The following is a 20,375-nucleotide window of genomic DNA, read 5'->3' as shown; positions in this document are numbered from 1 at the left end:
TTTTTTGTATTCAGCACAATGCACAAGACATTCAGCCAGGATACAAAAGTAACTAAGCTCACAAAAGTTGCTGCCTTAGCCATACTGACCAGGAAGGTGCCAATTTAATCCTCTGTCTACACAGGGTTAGCTGATTTCATTTGAATAGTGGTGCTAAAGTCCTTGGGTGAAAGAAGGAAAATTGGCAAGAATTCCTGTTTGTTATACACTGGCCCCTGCTAGAACTATCCAAATAGATTGTTGGGGAAGAGCAGGATCAGTTTCGGTGGTGATATTGTCCACTGTTGCATAGCCTTTCGAGGCTCGTGCATGAATTTTGGACTCTTGGATCACGTTGTAGTGTAGGGTAACCACTTCCCATGGAACTGTACTCCACTAAGGAGGTTCAGTGCCTTGAGAAGAGAATTCCAGAGAAAATTATTTTTCAAAAAACCTGACACAACCCAAATGTCAGTGAAACAGGTCATGGTTTGGTGTTCTAATGGCATTAAAGTTATGAAATTGAAAATTAAATTCCAACCTTGTGCATCTGCAGGATAATTGGCTTGATTCAAAGACTCCCCCACCCCACCCCACTTCCCCCTTTTCCTTCTTTCTCTCCCCTCTCCAAAGTTTGAGGGAATTTCTCAGCTACTGGTGATGTGGTTAAAATAGGTGGATGCATATTCCTATCCACTAGGTTGGACACTGATCTAAAAGGTTTCAGGTAGAAGTTTTTTTTTAAATTAAGTATGGAAGTTGTTATTATTGGTTTCTGTCAGGTTCCTAAGTTATAAGTTTCAAACATTGTTTATGTATAAAAAAAAGCTTAACATTGATTTATAGTGTATTACAAAACAACTATAACACTGTAAAATGATTATATACAGTAAACCAAGATCTTGTATTGCTGAGTGACTGATTAAATTTCATTGCTTTGTAAAGTGCTCTGCATTTTTTGTGACCTACCTGATGGTATAACTCTTGACTCTTGCAGTGAGCATGTTGGTGGAGTACCCTTGAAACAGCTCCTGCTTGTGGAGTCTGGCTAATTGGTCCCTACAACAAATCAGTTTTTGAGTAAAGTCACCCCTGCCATCATGTACCCTGATGTGAAATCCCAATGAAATGAAAAATCAGGGAACATTGGGAAGAACAGGGACTACTGGTAGGAAGGATCAGATAGATGTATTCTGGAGGAAGCTAAACCCTTTTGGGCTGAGCATGGCTTTTTATTTTAAACTTTTTTTTCTGTCTTGCTGGTTGTGTATCAATAATAGCTAGACTTGTGATGAGATGTGTGCCTCTAGAGTAGCATCAGTGGAATCATTAGAATGGCCTAAGAAGAAATATTTGATTTGAACAGTATGTTTATGCTATCAATTAAGATTAATTTCAATCCCAATTGGCATCACTCTGGAATTACTCATGCATTGTGTTTCACTCATTGCCACAGAATGCTCAATGAAAAACTGGTGAATGATGAAAATGCATTACTCATTTTTGACAATCATTTAAATTAAAATGAGCCAATAACATTTGTTTGTGTTTTAAAGGATCGTCATTGTTATTGATTTATCCAGTGTGTAATGATAGCTGTAAAGTTATAAACTATACCATTTATGTAGTATATATGAACCACAAACATTTTTCTAAAATACTATATCACTTGACAGAATCAGTAGACTCAGAAGAGACATAAAGTATATTAAGAAGATGGAATGTTATGATCATCCATTATGTGGTCTTATCAGTCTTCATGAGTAAATCTTTACTGTGTTGTGGAGTTTTTACCTGCTGAAAATTATTAGCTTTGGAGAAGTCTGATTTGTATGTAATTTGTGGCATTTCATTAACGATTGAATAGTATGGCCCATTATTTGCAAAATAAAACATTCCTTAATTGTAGATACCTTTACATGCAGCAATGCAGTGTGATTTACTGAGTTGCAGTACTGGAGATTTCCATACAACAGGAAAACAAAGGGGTAGAGTTTCAATAATTCTGGTGCTAATTATAGTCCTATTGAGAAGTGTTTTTTTTCTCCCCAGCTTCCTGCACACCACCCCCCCCCCCCCCCCCCCCCCCCGCACCCCACAAAAACCCCCTGGAGTTCTCTTTGAAACTCATTTGTTTATCCTCAAACTCAATCTGTCATGAACCAGCACAACTGGGCAATGTTTTTTATTCTTTTTTTAAAAAAAAGAATTGCTTTGAAAATATTTCCTTATATTGTGGTAACTTGGTAAAGTTTGATTATTAGTCAAGCTAAAATGATTTTATCTCACACAGTAAGCATTTTAAGTCAGTGTCAAACCAACACCTGTGAATAGCGCAATTTTAAATTACTTGTTTTTAAAAAAAATACAAAACTATTTACTAATGATTTGGGGGTATAAGTGGTATGTTCCTTAATAAATTAAGAGAAAAAAAACTTCAAAACCTTCCAAATCTTGTTAAAGCCTGTCCTTGCGTATAAAGTTCTTAACTTTTGGAACGTTCTTGGTTACCTGCCAATGAGCGCAATTAGCAGAAATTCGCATTGGTGATTGCTTCACCCCGAGGACATGACCAGCTTCCTGGGTGGGGCCTGCTTCTAGCACAATGGTTTTAAAACTAACACAAAAGATTGCGGAAACTCAAATTTTGCATTCATTGCAACTTTAAGCGTATTTTGCAATCTGTTGTGCAGCTTATGTTGATATCAGGTGCTGAAAGCACAATAAAATGGAAGCATTGAGCCAAAGTACTTGTTTGAATTCTATATCTTTTACTTAGTGCCTATGGTACCGAAGCCTAATTTTTATGTGTGGCTTATTTTCTATAGTTAAACGACACGTTTTTAAAAATCTGAGCTCTGCTTGATTGTCTTTATTTTTCCACCTGCAAATTTTTATGTCTTGTGACAGAATGGTAAACCTCCCTTTATCTCACTGTCAAAGTGCTCAAAATCCACTAAAATTATACAATTTGATATACAAATCATAAAATTTGATTGAGATGAGTTTTGGATGCTCACATATGATTTTTGTTTCTAACATTTGTTTAGGGAACTTAAAAGATGTGTTTATAAAGTGCACTGTGACATATTTCAAATGTTAAAAGTGCTTCATGCACAATGAATTGCATTGAAAAAATCATTATTATAAAGACAAAACATAACCATTTTGATAACCACAAGCAGCAAAAAGAATGACCAGCTAACTCGATAGTGCTAGTTGAGGGAGGCATGGTGGACAGCACCAGGAAAACCTTGTACTTTTGAGTATTGTTATAAATTTACTAACATCCACTGATACAGACAGATGGAGCCTCCGTTTAATGTTTTGATTAAAGGTTGCATCTTTAACATATTTAATCTTACTACTGTATTGAAGCGTTGGCCTGATTAAGTGTTCAAGTGCTAGAGTAGGGCCTCAGCCCATATTTGGACATGCTGTAAATAAAGCCAAGCTAGCATCTTAATAACAAAATTAAGTATTTGCAAATCTGCAATTTGATTTTATATTAAACTACTTTTTTTTTGCTAACAGCTCATTAACCCAGTCAATGGACTCTGGTGGGACAGACAACTTTGTTATAATCAACCAATTAAAGGAAGAGGTGATGTCTTTGAAAAGACTTCTGCAGCAGAAAGAACAAACTATCTTGGAAAGAGATAAAAAGGTAGATTAAACAGCAACAGTTACTGTTCACTACAGCTGCGGGCGATATAAACCAGAAGGCCTGGCTTCAACTCCTGGCCCGAGCTGAGTTAACTGATCGTTGACTGGACAGCAAATGGGGTTGTACATTTGGCCCTTGTACTCTTGGCTAAGGGAAGACAAAGTCAGCCACGATTCATGTCCTGGTAGCTGTTCAGTGCCTCTTGCTGGAAAATGTATGTATAATGTCAGGTGAAATATAATTGGGTTTATAATACTATATGATATATCAAATAATTACCAATGCTGACTTGTATGAAGAATATTTACCTAGATAAGGTGCCAGTTGACTCCTTCAGGGAAGGAAATTGGGAAAAATAAAGTTTTATAAATATATCTATGAAACATTTTGTAGGCTTGACTGGTGTTCAGTGCCTTAAGTGCTTTTTTTTTTTGTTCATCAAAGCTGACTGAGTTGAAGGCAGATTTTCAATACCAGGAGTCTAATCTTAGAACAAAAATGAACAACATGGAGAGAGCTCATAAAGATGTGGTGGAACAGCTACAGGTATTTACTGGATTTCAATATTTAAATTTTTTTCTCTTGTCTGCACTAACCTGACTTTACACATTTTAGTTAAATAATATAATATCAATTTTTAGACGCTGATACTTCAGTATTTATTTGACATGACTAGGACCTAGCTTCTTACAATTGCCTGGCTGGCGCTTGGTATGAAATACCCAGTCACTGCATGCTATTCACCTGAATCTCAGAGCTACTTATTTATTTTATACTTATTGTAAAGCTGGACATGGGTTTTGTAATGTTTTTGTTGCTTGCAGACTTGCTTGAGAAACTTATTTAGTTGACCTAATAACAACAAATCTTCACCAACATAAAATACTTCTAAATAACATTTCATTGTTGGAAAATAATCAAAATTATTGCAAAACACTGGTGCTGTCACTCTTCATTTCAATTGAGATAATGAATTCAGGCCACTCTCTCACCCAAGTGGCCAGAGCATGTCACTATCCCACGACCCACAGCAATACTTTAAACTGCCTATGGTAATATTTATAATGGAAATTTTGATGTAGACTTTGGGATGTAATGTTAAACATTGGCCTAAAAAGTGTGACTCAGAATTTTTCTTTTAAGCCTCTCACAGGAAGAGGGTATTGCTGGCTAAGCTGGCATTTATTGCCCATCTCTAATTCCCCTTAAGGTGGTGATGAGCTGCCACCTTTAACCCTGCAAAATCATGACACAAGAGGTATGGCTTGTAGATAGGAAATGTGTATCATATGCTAGACTTCTAATGGTGCAACAGTAGATTTCTATATCATTGTTGATGGTTAATTTTTAGAAGAATGAGAGCGGTAGCCAATTAACATGAGGGCTCCAGACCATTAACTTCAAGACTGTCCTTGGAAGCACTGGGAAAAGGGTCTGGCAATAGTGGGGTCTCTGGGACCAACATTTTCATGGTATGTTCAAATGTTGGAATGCTTGGAGGAGGTCATCTGGGCTTTGGGATGAGGGGTTTGTGAGTACAGAGATATCTAATCAGGGAAAGTCCCTAGGGAGGTTGTTCTAAGTGTGGTTTGGGGTGTTGTTGGTAGAGCCATGAAATGGGGACTAATGTTTAGTAGCCATGCGGAGAAAAGGGTACAGGAGAACGAGACCCAAACTGTTGGCCTCAAAGTATTAAGCCCCAACCCTTATCCATGTTCCTACCCAACAGCCTCCTTCCTCAAAATAAAAACCAAAAATGCTGGTAACATTAACTCAACACGTCTGGTAGCGTCTTTGGAAAGAGAAAGAGTTAACATTTCCAGTCTGTGACCTTTCATCAGATCTTCCATGGTGATGAAAGATCACAGATTTGAAATGTAACAATGTTTCTCTATCCGCAGATACTGCCAGACCTGCTGAGTATTTCCAGCATTTTCGGTGTTTATTTCAGATTTCCAGCATCTGCAGTATTTTGTATTTGTATTGGTCTCCTTCCTTGACCAGTTTACAGCCTTTTTAGATTTTAGGTAATTGCTTCTGTTTTTCTCTACCACTATCCACTCCTCGCACTCCTTCCACCCAGCCCCGTTCCCATGTCAGTTAAATTCTGCTGTGTATTCCTGCCTTAAAACATCTAAGATAAATTTTCTACTTAAAGTTAATTAATGGAAGATTATTTGGTATGAACTTCCCTGATCTACAAAGGTGATGGTGTTCTAAGTGGTCTATTTTTTAGGGTTGGGAGATGTTGCAGAAAAACCTTGGTGACTTGCAGTAGATAGTACACACTGACCGTGACACTCCAGTAGTGGAATTGGTGGATGTTAGGCTAGTAGATGAGCAGCTGATCATACAGAGACAGCTTTGTCCTGCATGGTGTTGAACTCCTTGCAAATGGCAATTGTATTTATCCAGGCTGTCCGTCACTTTTGACTTGTGCCTTATAGATGGTGAAGAGACATGGGGAAGTCAGAAGATGAGCCACTTGCTGATGAATACCAGCCTTTTTTTAAAATTCATTCATGGAATGTTAAGTGGCATGGTCACTACTGACCATCTCTGTTTGCCTTTAACAAGTTTGTTGCTGAGCCATTGACTTAAACTGCTGCAGTCAGTGTGCTGTTAAGAAAAGCGTCCCAGTATTTTGACCCACTGACGATGAAGTAACAGCAGTGTAGTTCCAAGTCAAGATAGTGCGTGACTTGCAGCAAGTTTGCAGGTGATGGTGTTTCCATGTGACTGCTGCCCATGTCCTTCTAGGTGGTAGAGGTCGTGGGTTTGAAAAGTACAGTCAAAGGAGTCTTGGCGAGTTGCTGCAGTACATCTTGTGGATGGTGTACAACGCTGCCATTGTGTGTTGGTGGTGGATGAATGCTTAAGCTGGTGGATGGCCTGTCAATCAAGTGGGCTACTTTGTTCTTAATGGTGTTGAGCTTCATGAGTGTTGCTAAAGCTGCACTTATCCAGGCAAGTGGAGAGTATTTCGTCACACACTTGACTTATGCTTTATAGTTGGTGGACAGACTTGGGGAGTCAGGATTTACCTAATTCCCAGCCCCAGACCTGCTCTTATAGCCACAGAATTTGCATGGCAGGTTCAATTAAGTTTCTGGTCAGTGATAACCCCAGATGTTGATGGAGGCGAGGTGGGTGGGTGGGGATTCAGCAACAGTAATGCCGTTAAATGTTTGAATGTTAAGGGAAGATAGATGCTCTCTTGTTGGAGATGGTTATTGATTGGAACTTGTATGGCATGAATGTTTCTTGCCACTTACCCTAAGCCTAACTGTTGTCCAGGTCTTGCTGTATGCAGACATGGACAGCTTCGTGAGCCGTGACTGGTACTGAACACTAGAATCATCAACGAATATCCTCCCCCACTTCTCACCTTGTGATGGAGGGATGGTCATTGGTTGGGCCTAGGATATTGCCCTGAGGAACTCCTGCAGCAACATTCAGGCGCCAAGATGATTGGCCTCTATCAACCACAGTCACCTTCCTTTGTGTTAGGTATGACTCCAACCAGTGGAAAGTTTTCTCCATTGACTTAAATTATGTTAGGGCTTATTGATTTGCACACTCCCAGATGCTGCCTCTTACACTCCACTCACCTCCTGGAATTCCACTCTTTTGTCAATGTTTGGACCACGGCTCTAATGAGGTCTGGAACCTGGTGGAACCCGATCTGAGCATCATTGAGCAGATTATTGATAATTAAGTGTCGTTTGATATTGTAGTATTGTCGCTGACACGTTCCTTTATTTTGCTGATGATTAAGAATAGACTAATGGGTTGGTAATTTACTGAATTGGACTTATTCTGCTTTTTGTGGATGGACATACCTGAGCAATTTTACATGTTGGGCAGATGCTGCCATTGCAGCTGTATTGAAAGAGTTTGGCTACAGACATGGATAGTCCTGGAGCACAAGTCTACAGTACTACAGCTGGGATGTTGTCATGTCTGTTATCTTTGCTGTATCCACTGTTTCTTGCTATCACATGGAATGATATCCCTCCTCATCCATCTCGACCTCTCTACAGCTTTTGACATAGTTGGCCACATCCTCCTCCTCCCCTCCAGTGCCTCTCCACTGTTGTCTAGCTGGATTGGATTGCTCTTACTTTCCATTCTTATACCTAATTGTTGCCAGTGTATTACTTGTATAGGCTTTTCTTACTACTCCACAATGGTACAGAATGTGTCCCTCAAGGATCCATCCTTGGCCTCTATGGTGACATTATCCTAAAGCACAGTGTTAGTTTTCACATTTATGGTGACAGTACCATGCTCTACCTCACTACCACCTCCCTCGACTCTTCCGTTATTATTAAATTATTAGACTGTTTATCTAACATCCAGTACTGGATGAGCAGGAATTTTCTCCAATTGAATATTGGGAAGACCTAAGTCATTGTTTTCCATCCCTGCTCCAACCTCTGTTCCCTAGCTACCGACTCCATCCCGCTCCCTGTCTATAGTTAAGCCAGTCTGTTCACAACCTTTGTGTCACAATTGACCCTAAGCTGAGCTTCTGAACTTGTATTTGTGCCATCACTAAGACCACTATTTCTACCTCTATAACATCATCTAATTTCAGCCCTCTCTCAGCTCGTGTACTATTGAAACCCTCATCCATGTCTTTGGGCAGAATTTTCTGGCAGGTGGGCGCGACCCGATCGCCGCCGTGATCAGCTCCTGGCCGCCATTTTACGTGGGCGGGCCAATTAAGGCCCACCCAGCGTGAATCGCGGCTCCTGAGGGCAGCAGGAGTAGGCAGGCAGTGGCGTGTCTGCAATGACTGCCGAGTCCAATGGCGACCCGGCGGCCTGTTTAAAAAAGGCTGCTGCAGCCTTTTAAAGGCTGTCAAACATGGCTACTGGATGGGCTCCCCAGAGCGTTGCTGGTGAGCAGGCCAAGCAGGAGGATAGGGCAGGGGAGGTCACTGTGCCTTTGGTAGATGAAGGTCAATGCACGCCTGAACACAGCATCAGTAACCTGCTTAACACAAGTGTGGACTGATGATTGGGAGACGCTGCAAAAATCACCCACCAATCCCTCGAAGGAGCCAGAGGCTTAGAAGTTGAGGGCAGCTGTGACCTTTACAGCCACTGGCATGGGGTGTTCACCCACACAGTGGAGATATCAGTCCCAATCATCTGACAGATATATTTGACTGTCTCCCTCGAGAGACAGAGCTTCCTTCGGCACTGCACCTCAGACATATTGAGGTAGCTGCTTCATCACCTGTGTAACCTGACAGCAGGAAAGTGGCGTCTTCTGTGATCCCTTCCACCTTGGACTACCTCTTGGCCCTGCATCCCTTATGCCTGCACCACTTCTCCCAAAGGTGGCTCCCCTGGAGGCTGAATGTGCACTCGTTGCCTCCCCCTGCCTTCTACCCCATCCTTCCTCCTCAGAGGAGGTGTCTCCAGGGGAGAGTTCATCTCCCATTCCCATGCTAAGGGAAGGCTTCCTGAAACCTGCAGGCCCAAAAATGATTCTTCACTGTGGAGTGCTGACCTGAAGGTTGAGAGTCCAGTCCAAGCAGCTGGTATGCATTTTGAAGTACTTTAGCTCACACAGGCATGTAACTAATTTTGAAAAATAAATATTTGACAGAGCATACTCGTGACCCCACTGAGCCCTCTTATCCTGCCCGTGGATGAGGTGTATACAAATGTGTCCTGCCCGTTGCGCCCATGCGACAACCCGAAGATCTCACAGGCGCTGAAAAATTGCTGTCAATTGGTGCCTCAAGGGCCTTAAGTGGCCTGTTAATTAATGGTGGGCGTGCATTGGAGATCATCACGCGCCTGCCCAACGAAATATCGCGATAATATGCGGTGATGTCAGGATGCTCATCTAATGTCACCATGCGTCATTTTACAGGTCGGCATGCGGGCCCTGCCCCCGCACGCCAACAATAGAGTTCTGCCCTTTGTTGCCGTTAGACTTGACTATTCTAATGCACTCTTAGAATGTGGCCTCCCACATTCAATCCACTGTAAATGGATCATCCAAAATTCTGCTGCCCATGTCAACAGCAAGTCCCTTGTTCCTTTTTTATCTACTTGTTGACCTACATTGGCTCCAGGCCAAGCAACGTCTTGATTTTTAAAATTCTCATTCTTGTTTTTAAATCCCTCAACGTCCTCGCCCCTCCCTTAATCTAGTTTTCGTCAGCCCAACAACCCCTGCAATCACTGGCAAACAGCCCTACCTCCGACGATGGAGAGAAGGCTGCTGACGAAGAAGCAGAAGATAATTGGGCCGAGATGCTACCCTTAGGAATTCCTGCAACGATGCCCTTTGGCTAAGATGATCGCCTTCCTAAAACCACAACTATCCTCTTTTGTGCCCGACACGAGACCCACTATTGGAAGAATTTCACTTATGGTCACTATTGATAATTTTATTAAGGCTCCTTGGTGCTTCACTTGGCCAGATATTCTCCTGATCAAATACTGCTTTGACATCAAGAGCAGTCACTTTCACCTCACCTGAAATTCAGCCCTCGTATCCATGTTTAGATCAAGGCTGTAATAGGTAGTCATAGTGAAAACCAAACTGCCATCAATTATCTGTTTATTACTGAATCAATGCTGCCTGATAGCTTCGTTGATGACTCCTTAAATCAGTTTGCTGATGAGTCACTGTGGGCTGATATGATGATAATTGATTCATTTGACCTGCATTTTTTGCACAAGATATATCTGAGCAATTTTACACCTTGCCAAGTTAATGCCTGTGTTGTAGCTATACTGAAACAGCTTGGCTAAGGTTATTCCATTTTGGAGGCCGATGAGGGCGCTGGTTCCTCCAGGGAGTGCAGACAGAGCCAAGCTTCTGGCACCTCAAGCAGCCTGTTTGTACAGGAGGGGAGGAAGAACAATAGTAATAGGGGATTCTATAGTCATGGGAACAGATAGGCACTACTGTGGCCATCAACGTGACTCCAGGATGTTGTGTTGCCTTCCTGGTGCCAGGGTCCGGGATGTCACTGAACAGCTGCAGGGCATCCTGAAGGGATGAGGGTGATAAGGCAGAGGTCATGGTACATGTTGGTACCAATGACATAGGTAGAAAGAGGTATGAGATCTTGCATCAAGAATTCAGGGAATTAGGCAGTAGACTAAAAAGCAAGACCTCTCGGGTTGTAATCTCTGGATTACTCCCAGTGCCATGTGCTAGCGAGCTCAGAAATAGGAGAATAGAGCAGATGAATACATGGCGTAAGGGTTTTAGATTCCTGGATCACTGGGACCGTTTCTGGGGAAGGTGGGACCTGTACAAGAGGGACGGTCTACATCTGAACCAGAGTGGGACTAACATCCTTGCGAGTGGGTTTGCTCGTGCTATTGGGAGTTTAAACTAATTCAGCAGGGGGAGGGGACACAATTGTTAGCAGAATAGGGACAAATCATAAAACAGTGAAACAATCAAGTCAAAGGGAGTACGACTGCATTAACTTTCAAGGGAGTAAGGCAAGGCTGGATGGCCTCTACTTTAATGCCAGGAGTATTACAGGTAAAATGGATGAGTTAAGGATGAGGACTGACATGTGGAATTGTGATATAATAGCCATCATTGAGACATGGTTGAGGGAGGGGCAGGATTGGCAGCTCAACATTCTGGGATATAGAATCTTCAGGCGAGACGGGAAGGGGTAAAAGACGAGGAGGCATTTCATTATTAGTTAAGGAATCAGTTTTTGCAGTAAGGAGAGATGATATCTTGGAGGTGGCATCGAATGCAGCTTTGTGGGTAGAGCTTAGGAATAAAAAAGGGGCAGCCACTTTGTTAGGTGTTTATTATAGACCCCCAGATAGCCAGCAGGAAATTGAGGATCAAATGTGTGCACAATTTGCAAAGGTGTGTAAAAACAATAACAATAAGGTAATTATATTAGGTGATTTCAACTTTCCCAACATTAATTGGGATAGATATAGTGTTAAGGGCTTGGATGGAGTGGATTTCTTGAAATGTGTACAGGAGAACCTTTTAGTCCAATATGTAGAGGGTCTAACAAGGGACAGCGCAGTGCTGCACCTAATTCTGGTGAATGAAGCTGGACAGGTGGTTGAGGCAGTGGTGGGGCGCATTTTAGTGATAGCGACCACAACGTGGTACAATTTAAGCTTGTTATGGACAAAGAAATAGACAAGTTGCAAAAAAATGTTTTGGATTGGAGGAGAGCAGATTTTAGTAAAATAAGGCAGAATCTGGTAGACCAGGAACAGCTACTTATAGGGAAATCTATAGAGGAGCAGTGGGGGGGCATTCAAAAAGGAAATGGGGAGAGTACAGGCTCAACATGTTCCCTCTAGGGTGATAGGAAGGAGTAACAAGCCCAGAGAACCATGGATGACCAGAAATAGTCAGGATACGATGAGAAGGAAAAGAGAGGCTTTTAGCAAGTACAAGGGAAGCAAATCAGCGGAGGCATTAGTGGAGTACAGAAAGTGCAGGGTGGAGCTTAAGGAAGTAATTAGGAGAGCAAAGAGGGGATATGAGAAAGCTCTGGCTGGTAAAAGGGTAAATCCCAAGATATTCTATAAGTATATCAATGGGAAGAGGAAAACCAGAGAAAGAGTCGGCCCTATTAGGGACCAGGGGGGCAATCTATGGGGGGAGCCAGAGGACATCGGTAGAGTGTTGAATGAATACTTCACATCCTTCTTCACCCAAGAGAATGAGGATGAAGGTATCTAACTCAGGGAGAGAGACTGCAAGGTTCTTGAGCAAATTGATATAGGGAGTGACAAGGTATTGGAGGTGTTAGCAGGCTTAAAAGTGGACAAATCTCCAGGTCTGGATGATTTGTGCTCCAGACTGCTGAGGGAGGCAAGGGAGGAGATCGCAGATCTGACCCAAATCTTTAATTCCTCTCCGGCCACGGGGGAGGTGCCAGAAGACTGGAGAACAGCTAATGTGGTTCCGCTATTTAAGAAGGGTTGTAGAGATAAGCCAGGAAACTACAGGCCAGAGAGTCTCATGTCAGTGGTAGGGAAACTATTGGAGAAAATTCTGAAGGAGAGAATCTATCTCCACTTGGAGAGGCAAGATTTGATCAGGGATAGTCAGCATGGCTTTGTCAGAGGGAGGTCATGCCTAACAAATTTGATTGAATTTTTTGAGGAGGTGACCAGGTGTGTAGATGAGAGTAGTGCAGTTGATATAGTTTATATGGATTTCAGCAAAGCCTTTGCCAAGGTCCCACATAGGAGACTTATAAAGAAGGCAAATGCACATGGGATACAGGGTAATTTGATAAGTTGGATTCAAAATTGGCTTAGTTATAGGAGACAGAGGGTTATGACAGAAGGATGTTTTAGTGACTGGAAGCCAGTGTGCAATGTCGTACCACAGGGATCTGTGCTGGGTCCCCTATAAACGACATAGATGACTATGTCGGGGTTAGGGTTAGTATGTTTGCGGATGACACAAAGATTGGCCGGTGGTTAACAGTGAGGTTGAGTGTTTTGGGCTACAGGAAGATATAAACGGGATGGTCAAATGGGCAGATAAGTGGCAGATGGAATTTAACCCTGAAAAGTGAGGTAATATACTTTGGAAGGAGTAATTTGACAAGGAAGTATTCAATGAATGACATGGCACTAGGAAGTTCTGAGGAACAAAGGGACCTTGGCATGTGTGCCCATAGATCCCTGAAGGCGGAGGGGTATGTTCATGGGGTGATGAAAAAGGCATATGGGACACTTGCCTTTATCAATCATAACATAGATTACATAAGTAGGGAGGTCATGTTGGAGCTGTATAGAACCTTGGTGAGGCTGCAGCTGGAGTACTGTGTGCAGTTCTGGTTGCCATATTATAGGAAGGATGTGATTACACTGGAAGGGGTGCAGAGGGGATTCACCAGAATGTTGACTGGGATGAAACATTTAAGTTATGAAGAGAGGTTAGATAGACTTGGGTTGTTTTCGTTGGAGCAGAGAAGACTGAGGGGCGACCTGATCGAGGTGTACAAGATTGAGGGGCATGGGCAGGGTGGATAGGGAGCAGCTCTTCCCCTTTTTTTGAAGATTCAGTCACGAGGGGACATAAGTTCAAGGTGAGGGGCCAGGAGGTTTTGGGGGGATGTGAGGAAAAACTTTTTACCCAGAGGGTGGTGACGGTCTGAAATGTGCTGCCTGGGAGGGTGGTGGAGGTGGGTTGCCTCACATCCTTTTAAAAAGTACCTGGATGAGCATTTGGCATGTTACAACATTCAAGGCTATGGGCCAAGTGCTGGTAAGTTTAGTTAGGTAGGTAGGTCAGGTGTTCCTCACGTGTTGGTGCAGACTTGATGGGTGGAAGGGCCTCTTCTACACTGATTCTATGATTACTACTTTGGAACAATGTTGTCAGGGTCATATCCTTTGATGTATCCAGCTGTTCCTTGGTGTCACATGAAGTGAAGCGAATTTGCTGAAGGCTAGCATCTGTGATGGCGGGGACCTTGAAATCAGGCAGAGATTGTTAATTCAGTGTTTTTGGCTTAAGGTTGTTGCAAACGCTTCAACCTTGTAATTTGCATTTGTACACTGGACTCATATCATTTAGCATCAAATGTTCATGGAGCCTGCCTCGTGTTACTTAATTGTGTGCCACCATTTTGACTGTTTTGAATTGATCTGTTGGTTATGTAATCATCTAGGCTTTAGGAATCTACTGCTGTTTCGCATGTTGTAGTTTCACTAGATTGATATGTCATTTTCAGCTATGCCTGGCACTACTGCTGGCATACACTTCTCATTTCTGACATTAATGGATGGTTGCCTCTCGCACGTGTTGTTTGTCTATGACAGAAAAACATCTTTTTAATCCAATTATATAAAGGCCCTCATTTGTCTGAAATAAAAAGCTTGAAAATTCAATGTCCAGTTTGTTTCATTACTTTTTCAAAGATCTTAACACTCAGATCCATGACAGAATAAAGGACATATCTTTCAATTCCTATTGGTGCACTGACTGCACATTGGAAAATCTGAACAATGTGCATGTTTAGAATTTACAGATATGATTGAAAGTTCTTTGTAATTTGTAATATTTAAAGCCTGCTGGGTTTTTGAGACAAACTGTGACTAAAATAAAAACTAATGGAAAACATGAAAGATTGTTCAGTGGGTAAATCTAATTTTTTTAGTCTTTGTTTGAAAGCTTATTTTGGGCATTAGAAATTTGTTCCTAAAAAGGCACTTTTTAAAATAACCACTTTGAGTGATTATTTGCAAAATACAGAAGAAGTGGAGTTGTAACTAATATTGTATGGCATTTGTAACCCAGAAAGAGGCCATTTGATCAGTGTTTATACGCCACATGAGCCTCCCACTTTATTTACTTAGTCTTATTCGCATGTTCCTAGCAACAGTTCATATTTTAAAGTGAAAATTACAATTGGAAATTTTTACCTGAAGATTTTTAAGATATGTAGATAGATGTACAAAAACAATGAAATGCTGAAAATATATAGGAAAACATTTAAAATCATTAAAAACATTTAAAAAGATTAACAAGCACACGTGGAAAGCTACTCTTTTCACAGCAGCATTTAAAAATATTGCCACTAATTTTATTAATTAATCACTTCAGCGGTTGCAATCATATTTCTCCTCATTGTTAGTTAAATCCTGTTGTCTTCTTACTTGCCAATTGGATTCCTAAAAGACTGCAGAGGCCCCTGTGCCTTGTGGCAAAAAAGAACCTGATCTGAATAGTCTCCATATGAGATTAAAAATGTTACCCTTTTTGTAATCCGTACTTGAACAATGGTCACTCTTCCTAGATTTTTCTTTCCCGTTTTAAATATTTGTGTTCATTAACTTAAATGTGTTAATTCATGCCTGTGTTATCCTTTATCAACCACACAACTCCAATCCAATTGCATTGAGTATCAAGTAGACTAATGTGGTTGGTGACCTTTTTAAGCTACTTAGACTGTTATGACAGTAGTAATACATGAGGTAATTCTGAGATATAAAATGGCTGTTGATAAACAATTTTGTTTTTTAATGTGATATACCTTTCATACAATTTAGTACAATATTTGTGTTTTAAACTTGTTTATGATATAGTTACAATTTTTCCATAGGCCAAAAATCGAGAATTGCTGAAACAAGTTGCATCATTGTCCAAGGGTAAAAAGATGGAGAAGACTGGAAACGTTCTGTTGTCTCCTTGAGGGGTTCCTTACTAGGTGCATCATGAAAATGAAAGCAAATACTGCCGTGTTATAGAAGGTTACTGTGAAGTCTTTAAAGAAATTTTGCACCCTGATCGTTTTCAAAGTGGCTAGATTTAATCTTTTTTATATCGTTTTAACTAGCAATAAGAAACAGTACTGTTCACAAAAGACAAACCCTATCTTTCACAAGATATTGATTCTCTTATATTTTCACCTTGAATTTGGAAGCTGAAGAAGGGACAGTGAATGGAAAGTAATAATGGAGCTTCAGTCTATTGTTATTTTCTGCAGAAAATTGCTCGGAGTTACCTTGCAATAAAATTCTAAAGAGTCACTTTTTGACATGGCAGTTGTTAGTTTTACAGTAAGACTTTTTTTTAAAAACAGAAAACCTAAGAGGTCTGGCAAAATATTCCCGCTCATCGAGAGTTCCCCTCTCCCTGTAATAACTGATTTTTAGCAGGGACCGGGGAAAGGGTTGTTTATAATTGGAGGTTTGATTGTAAAATATAAATTACATTTCCTATTTAGAGTGTTCTGTGATTGCCTTTATCCAGCTGAGCTGTAGAGAAATATAATATGACTAGTATATATGCTTTATGCAAATCAAAACCAATAGAAATGTGTAAAGCTTATATACTGAAAATGACATGATTGACTGAGCTGTCTTTCTTGGAATATTTTTCAAAAGCTGTAGCATTTCAAACAGTTGATCCTGATAAATTAACTAACATTAGAAATGTTTGAATAGATAACTCCCTTTTCAGCAACACTTCATGGACTTTATTGATGAATGCATGCTTCTATGTATGTGCGTGAAAATTGTTAAATTGCTTGAAGGACAATATAGGATTGCAAACTAATGTTAGAAAAAAAGGAACGTTTAGATTCAAGATGACAAGTGAGCTTTCCCTATTGGGGATACACAAGTTATTATATTACCTTTCATTTGAAATAGCAACTCCAGATACTGCACAATTCTAATTGTTTCAAACTGCATCCAAAAAAGAAGCTGCATCATTTTCTTTTTTCCTCTTTTTTTTGTGTGCACCAAAATACAAATGATGAATGAATCCTGAAATAAATATTCTGTTGTAAAATGCTTATATTCTTTTCTATTTTTGGTGTGCATACATTTTTTAGTTTCTGTTCAATGAAGCTTATAAAATGGATAGGACTCTTGATTGATGTATGCGGTAGAGTTGGAGTTGTGCCTTAGGGAAGTTAGCCGTATCTCATTTTACATCTCATTAAAGGACAAAGTGTTCAGATTTACAGCAATGCAGAGACAAATTGCTACAAATGAACTGTGATTCAGTTTATATGATCATTTAGGTGTCCCCCAAAAACAAACAATCGTTAGCACAATCCTATAATAATGAGGCTATAACACAGTTCACAAATCCATTTCATTAAAATTGTATTATAATATAGGGCAAGCAATCATTTTAAACCATTCTTAGTTTAGCTATACTGTATAGATCAAAAACACAAATTGTGTATACAAAATAAATTTGTACAATTTTTAAATAATCAGCCTTTTGATAAATTTAGATTGTCATGTAAAGGTGCTATTAAATGACAAGAAATGGTCAACATATTTCATTATTGGACTTGTGGCATGCTTTAATTACATTTCTTTGGGGAAAAAGGTTCAAATTTTCTAAATTGAAGTTTTAAAAAAATTTTGTACCGTACATTTTTATTAAATTGCCCCCAAGTAAAAGCTTAGTATTGGTCTAAGTTTTAAAAAAGAAATAAACCAACAATGTAGGAAGAAAGCAAAAAAAATGTTCACGGCATTCAATTAGATGTACATCTAACAGCTTGGCAGTTAACAGACTGGTATAAAGAATCCTTTAAGTTCCAGGTATAGAAAATCTTATTTTATATACAGCCTTTCTCTACGTTTTCAATTAACTTGTAATTTTAAAAAATCTACCTGAGCCTTGTATTCTGGAAATTCCAATACAGGCCACATTTTGTTGACCACTATTCTCTACCAGCATGAAGTTGAGTAGGCCATATAAAACTATGCATTTAAAACCTATAAAATGTCAACTGTGTCATTTTTTGATAACTCTACAAAACAAGAAAAAATAATACTTATTCTATCTCAGGCTGATGCAAATAATACTTGACAATGTCACCGTGCAATTGTATGAACAGGCTTTAAAACTTCTAGCAGATAACTCTTCATAAGGGGCATTATAAAATTATTACAGAATAATGAAAAAATGCAAGAGTAAGAACTCTCTTGGTATCATAGCGGTGTGAAGATATTTGATAGCATGTTGTTACTCCAGTACAAGCATGGTTAACCCTAGGGCCTATGAATTGCCTCCTCTAGAGTGATGCATACTTGATGAAACTAATTTTCTAACCAGTTAGTGAGAACAGATTGCAGTATTTTGTGTGTAAACAGGAACATATTACAAAAGCAGAATGTGATATAACCATGTGTACATTGCCATTGACCTCTACCAGTAACAGTGCCTTGTCATTCTGCAAGTTTTTAAATTTGGCATACATTCTGTAATTATGGTGATACATTACCATTTGTATATAATGTTTTGCTAATGCACCAGTTTGCTTATTTATAAATGCTGTAATTTTCTTTGCTGTAGAGTGGTTCCAAGCTTTTAAACTCCATTTTAATCATGTAATTCCATGTTTTTTCATCGATTTAACTAATTCTAGTTATATTATGTGCATGGAGGATTATTACCCTTCCTGACTATAAACCTTTATCAGATATGTATACAATGTTATTTGTAAATCAGGGTGCATAGAATTCAAAGACTTCACAGTATTTAAACCAGGATGGTGAATTTTAATCATGTACTGAATTTTAAGATTTTAATATTGTTTATATTTGTTTTTACCTCCATTTATTACTTGAAAATTCTAAGTTGTAAAATAGTCTGGGGATGTTTCCTTGCAGCAATAGACATAGACTTATGCTTTTTATTTTATTTTGGAAAGAAGTCTCCTGTATAAGTGGTGAAACTGCAAGGTAAAATTGTACTGTACTTCATTTTTATGTAACCATAAACATATGTTCATTGAACTTGTGTTCTTTCTAATGAAATAGGATTTAAGTCAAAGCTGCCAGTTGTATATTTTAAAATCTCACAACTCACCTTGTATTTCTTCTGTGTCCTCCTTGAGGAACTGTATACATAAATGCTTGGAATGTGTTCCTTAGAATTTGTAACTATACACAGGAACAAACTGAATTATATAATCAGACATTGGTCAACAGCTGAAATTTTATACTTGTTTTCTAAATCTTGACAGTTTGAAATAAATCTTGTTAAAATATTCTGCTTTAATGTCATATGATGTTTTAAGGCTTTATTTAATTCCCTTTCCTATTTGGGATGGTGGATAGTAGCAGTAGTAGTTTGTCACTTTTTAGCATAAGTATGATTGAGATCAATTTATAGATTCTTTGTGGGCTCTGAATTGTGTTTTTAAGTTAATGTTAGAATTTCTGATGGCTTAATGAGTTTACCAGTGAGAAGCTAAGTCTCTTAGACTAGGAATGCCATGTCTCATCCTGAGTGTATAGGGAGGGGAAATTACAACAAGTCACTGATATTCTGTGATCCCTGCTTCAAGTGCAGATCTGTGGATAATGTTATGATCACAGCCAGTGTTAATTGCTGCGCAAACCAAATCCCAGAGGAAAACTCTTGCCTTTTTTTATTCTGAAAATGAGAAGACTTACCAATCTCAGCAGCAAGAGGTCCAGTAACACTTTTTTGTGATTTTAAAAATTAAAAGTAAAAGTTTCATTAACAAGAATAAAAGAAAACTTAAGCACATAAGATTATAGTTACACAATTAAGGTTAGTCTGTCAAGACATTCCCCAAACAAAGACTCTCCACTTTGTCATCCCACAAGGAAACACCTTCCAGGCAACACTCCCTTAAAGATGTTTAATTACAAGAAACCCGGTAATATTACCCAAGGAAAATTGCTGTAGCTTCAATAAAGGTTTACCATATGACCTGCAACTTGCTTCCATTCTGCTGTGGAAAACCAAAATTCAGAATAAAACTGCTTTTTGCAGCCCAAGACTTGTCTGGCTTGACTGGATAGTTGATTCAACTGCATCCTCTCCTAGCTCCAGCTCAAACAGTTACCCCCAGCTAAACCTCACAGCACCACAGTAACTCTAAAATACCTTTCTTCCCAACCCCCTTCATCTCAGGTTCCAATGTTCTCAAACATCTTTAAACTCCAACCCTTCCAAACGTAAAATCTTTCATGTCTCTATCGTGTATTTGCTTTTGGGTCAATAAAATATAATATCCCCACTACTGTTGACCTATGCAACTCCTGCACAATGCAAAATGTTTCTCGTCACCTTTGACTCCCTTTTGATATTTAACCAAACTCTCAACTTATCTGAAAATGCAAATGTTACATCTAACCCATTTACCCATACCTCAGCCTACCACCTCTGTTCTCTTCATGTTTCAACCTCCTCTGACAACCTAGTTCCTATTAATCTCTGCCCAGCTTAATTA

At 39.6% G+C, this 20,375-nt stretch overlaps 1 protein-coding gene across 2 annotated transcripts in view; it reads left to right on the top strand.

The window, feature by feature from the left end:
• fam76b (family with sequence similarity 76 member B) overlaps window positions 1–19,160 on the top strand; it is a 41,664-nt gene extending 22,504 nt beyond the window's left edge. For both annotated transcript variants that reach the window (XM_041199526.1, XM_041199527.1), the window contains exons 8-10: window positions 3,514–3,646; window positions 4,091–4,192; window positions 15,744–19,160. In XM_041199526.1, the coding sequence (XP_041055460.1) occupies window positions 3,514–3,646; window positions 4,091–4,192; window positions 15,744–15,833 (325 nt within the window). In that variant the 3' untranslated portion in view covers window positions 15,834–19,160. The remainder of the gene's footprint in view (window positions 1–3,513; window positions 3,647–4,090; window positions 4,193–15,743) is intronic.
• The last annotated feature ends 1,215 nt before the right edge of the window (window positions 19,161–20,375 follow it).

This window comes from Carcharodon carcharias, chromosome 11 (assembly GCF_017639515.1).
Source record: "Carcharodon carcharias isolate sCarCar2 chromosome 11, sCarCar2.pri, whole genome shotgun sequence".
NCBI lineage: Eukaryota > Metazoa > Chordata > Chondrichthyes > Lamniformes > Lamnidae > Carcharodon > Carcharodon carcharias.
Note: the sequence above shows the minus strand (reverse complement) of the source record. Positions and strands in the feature narration are given on the sequence as shown.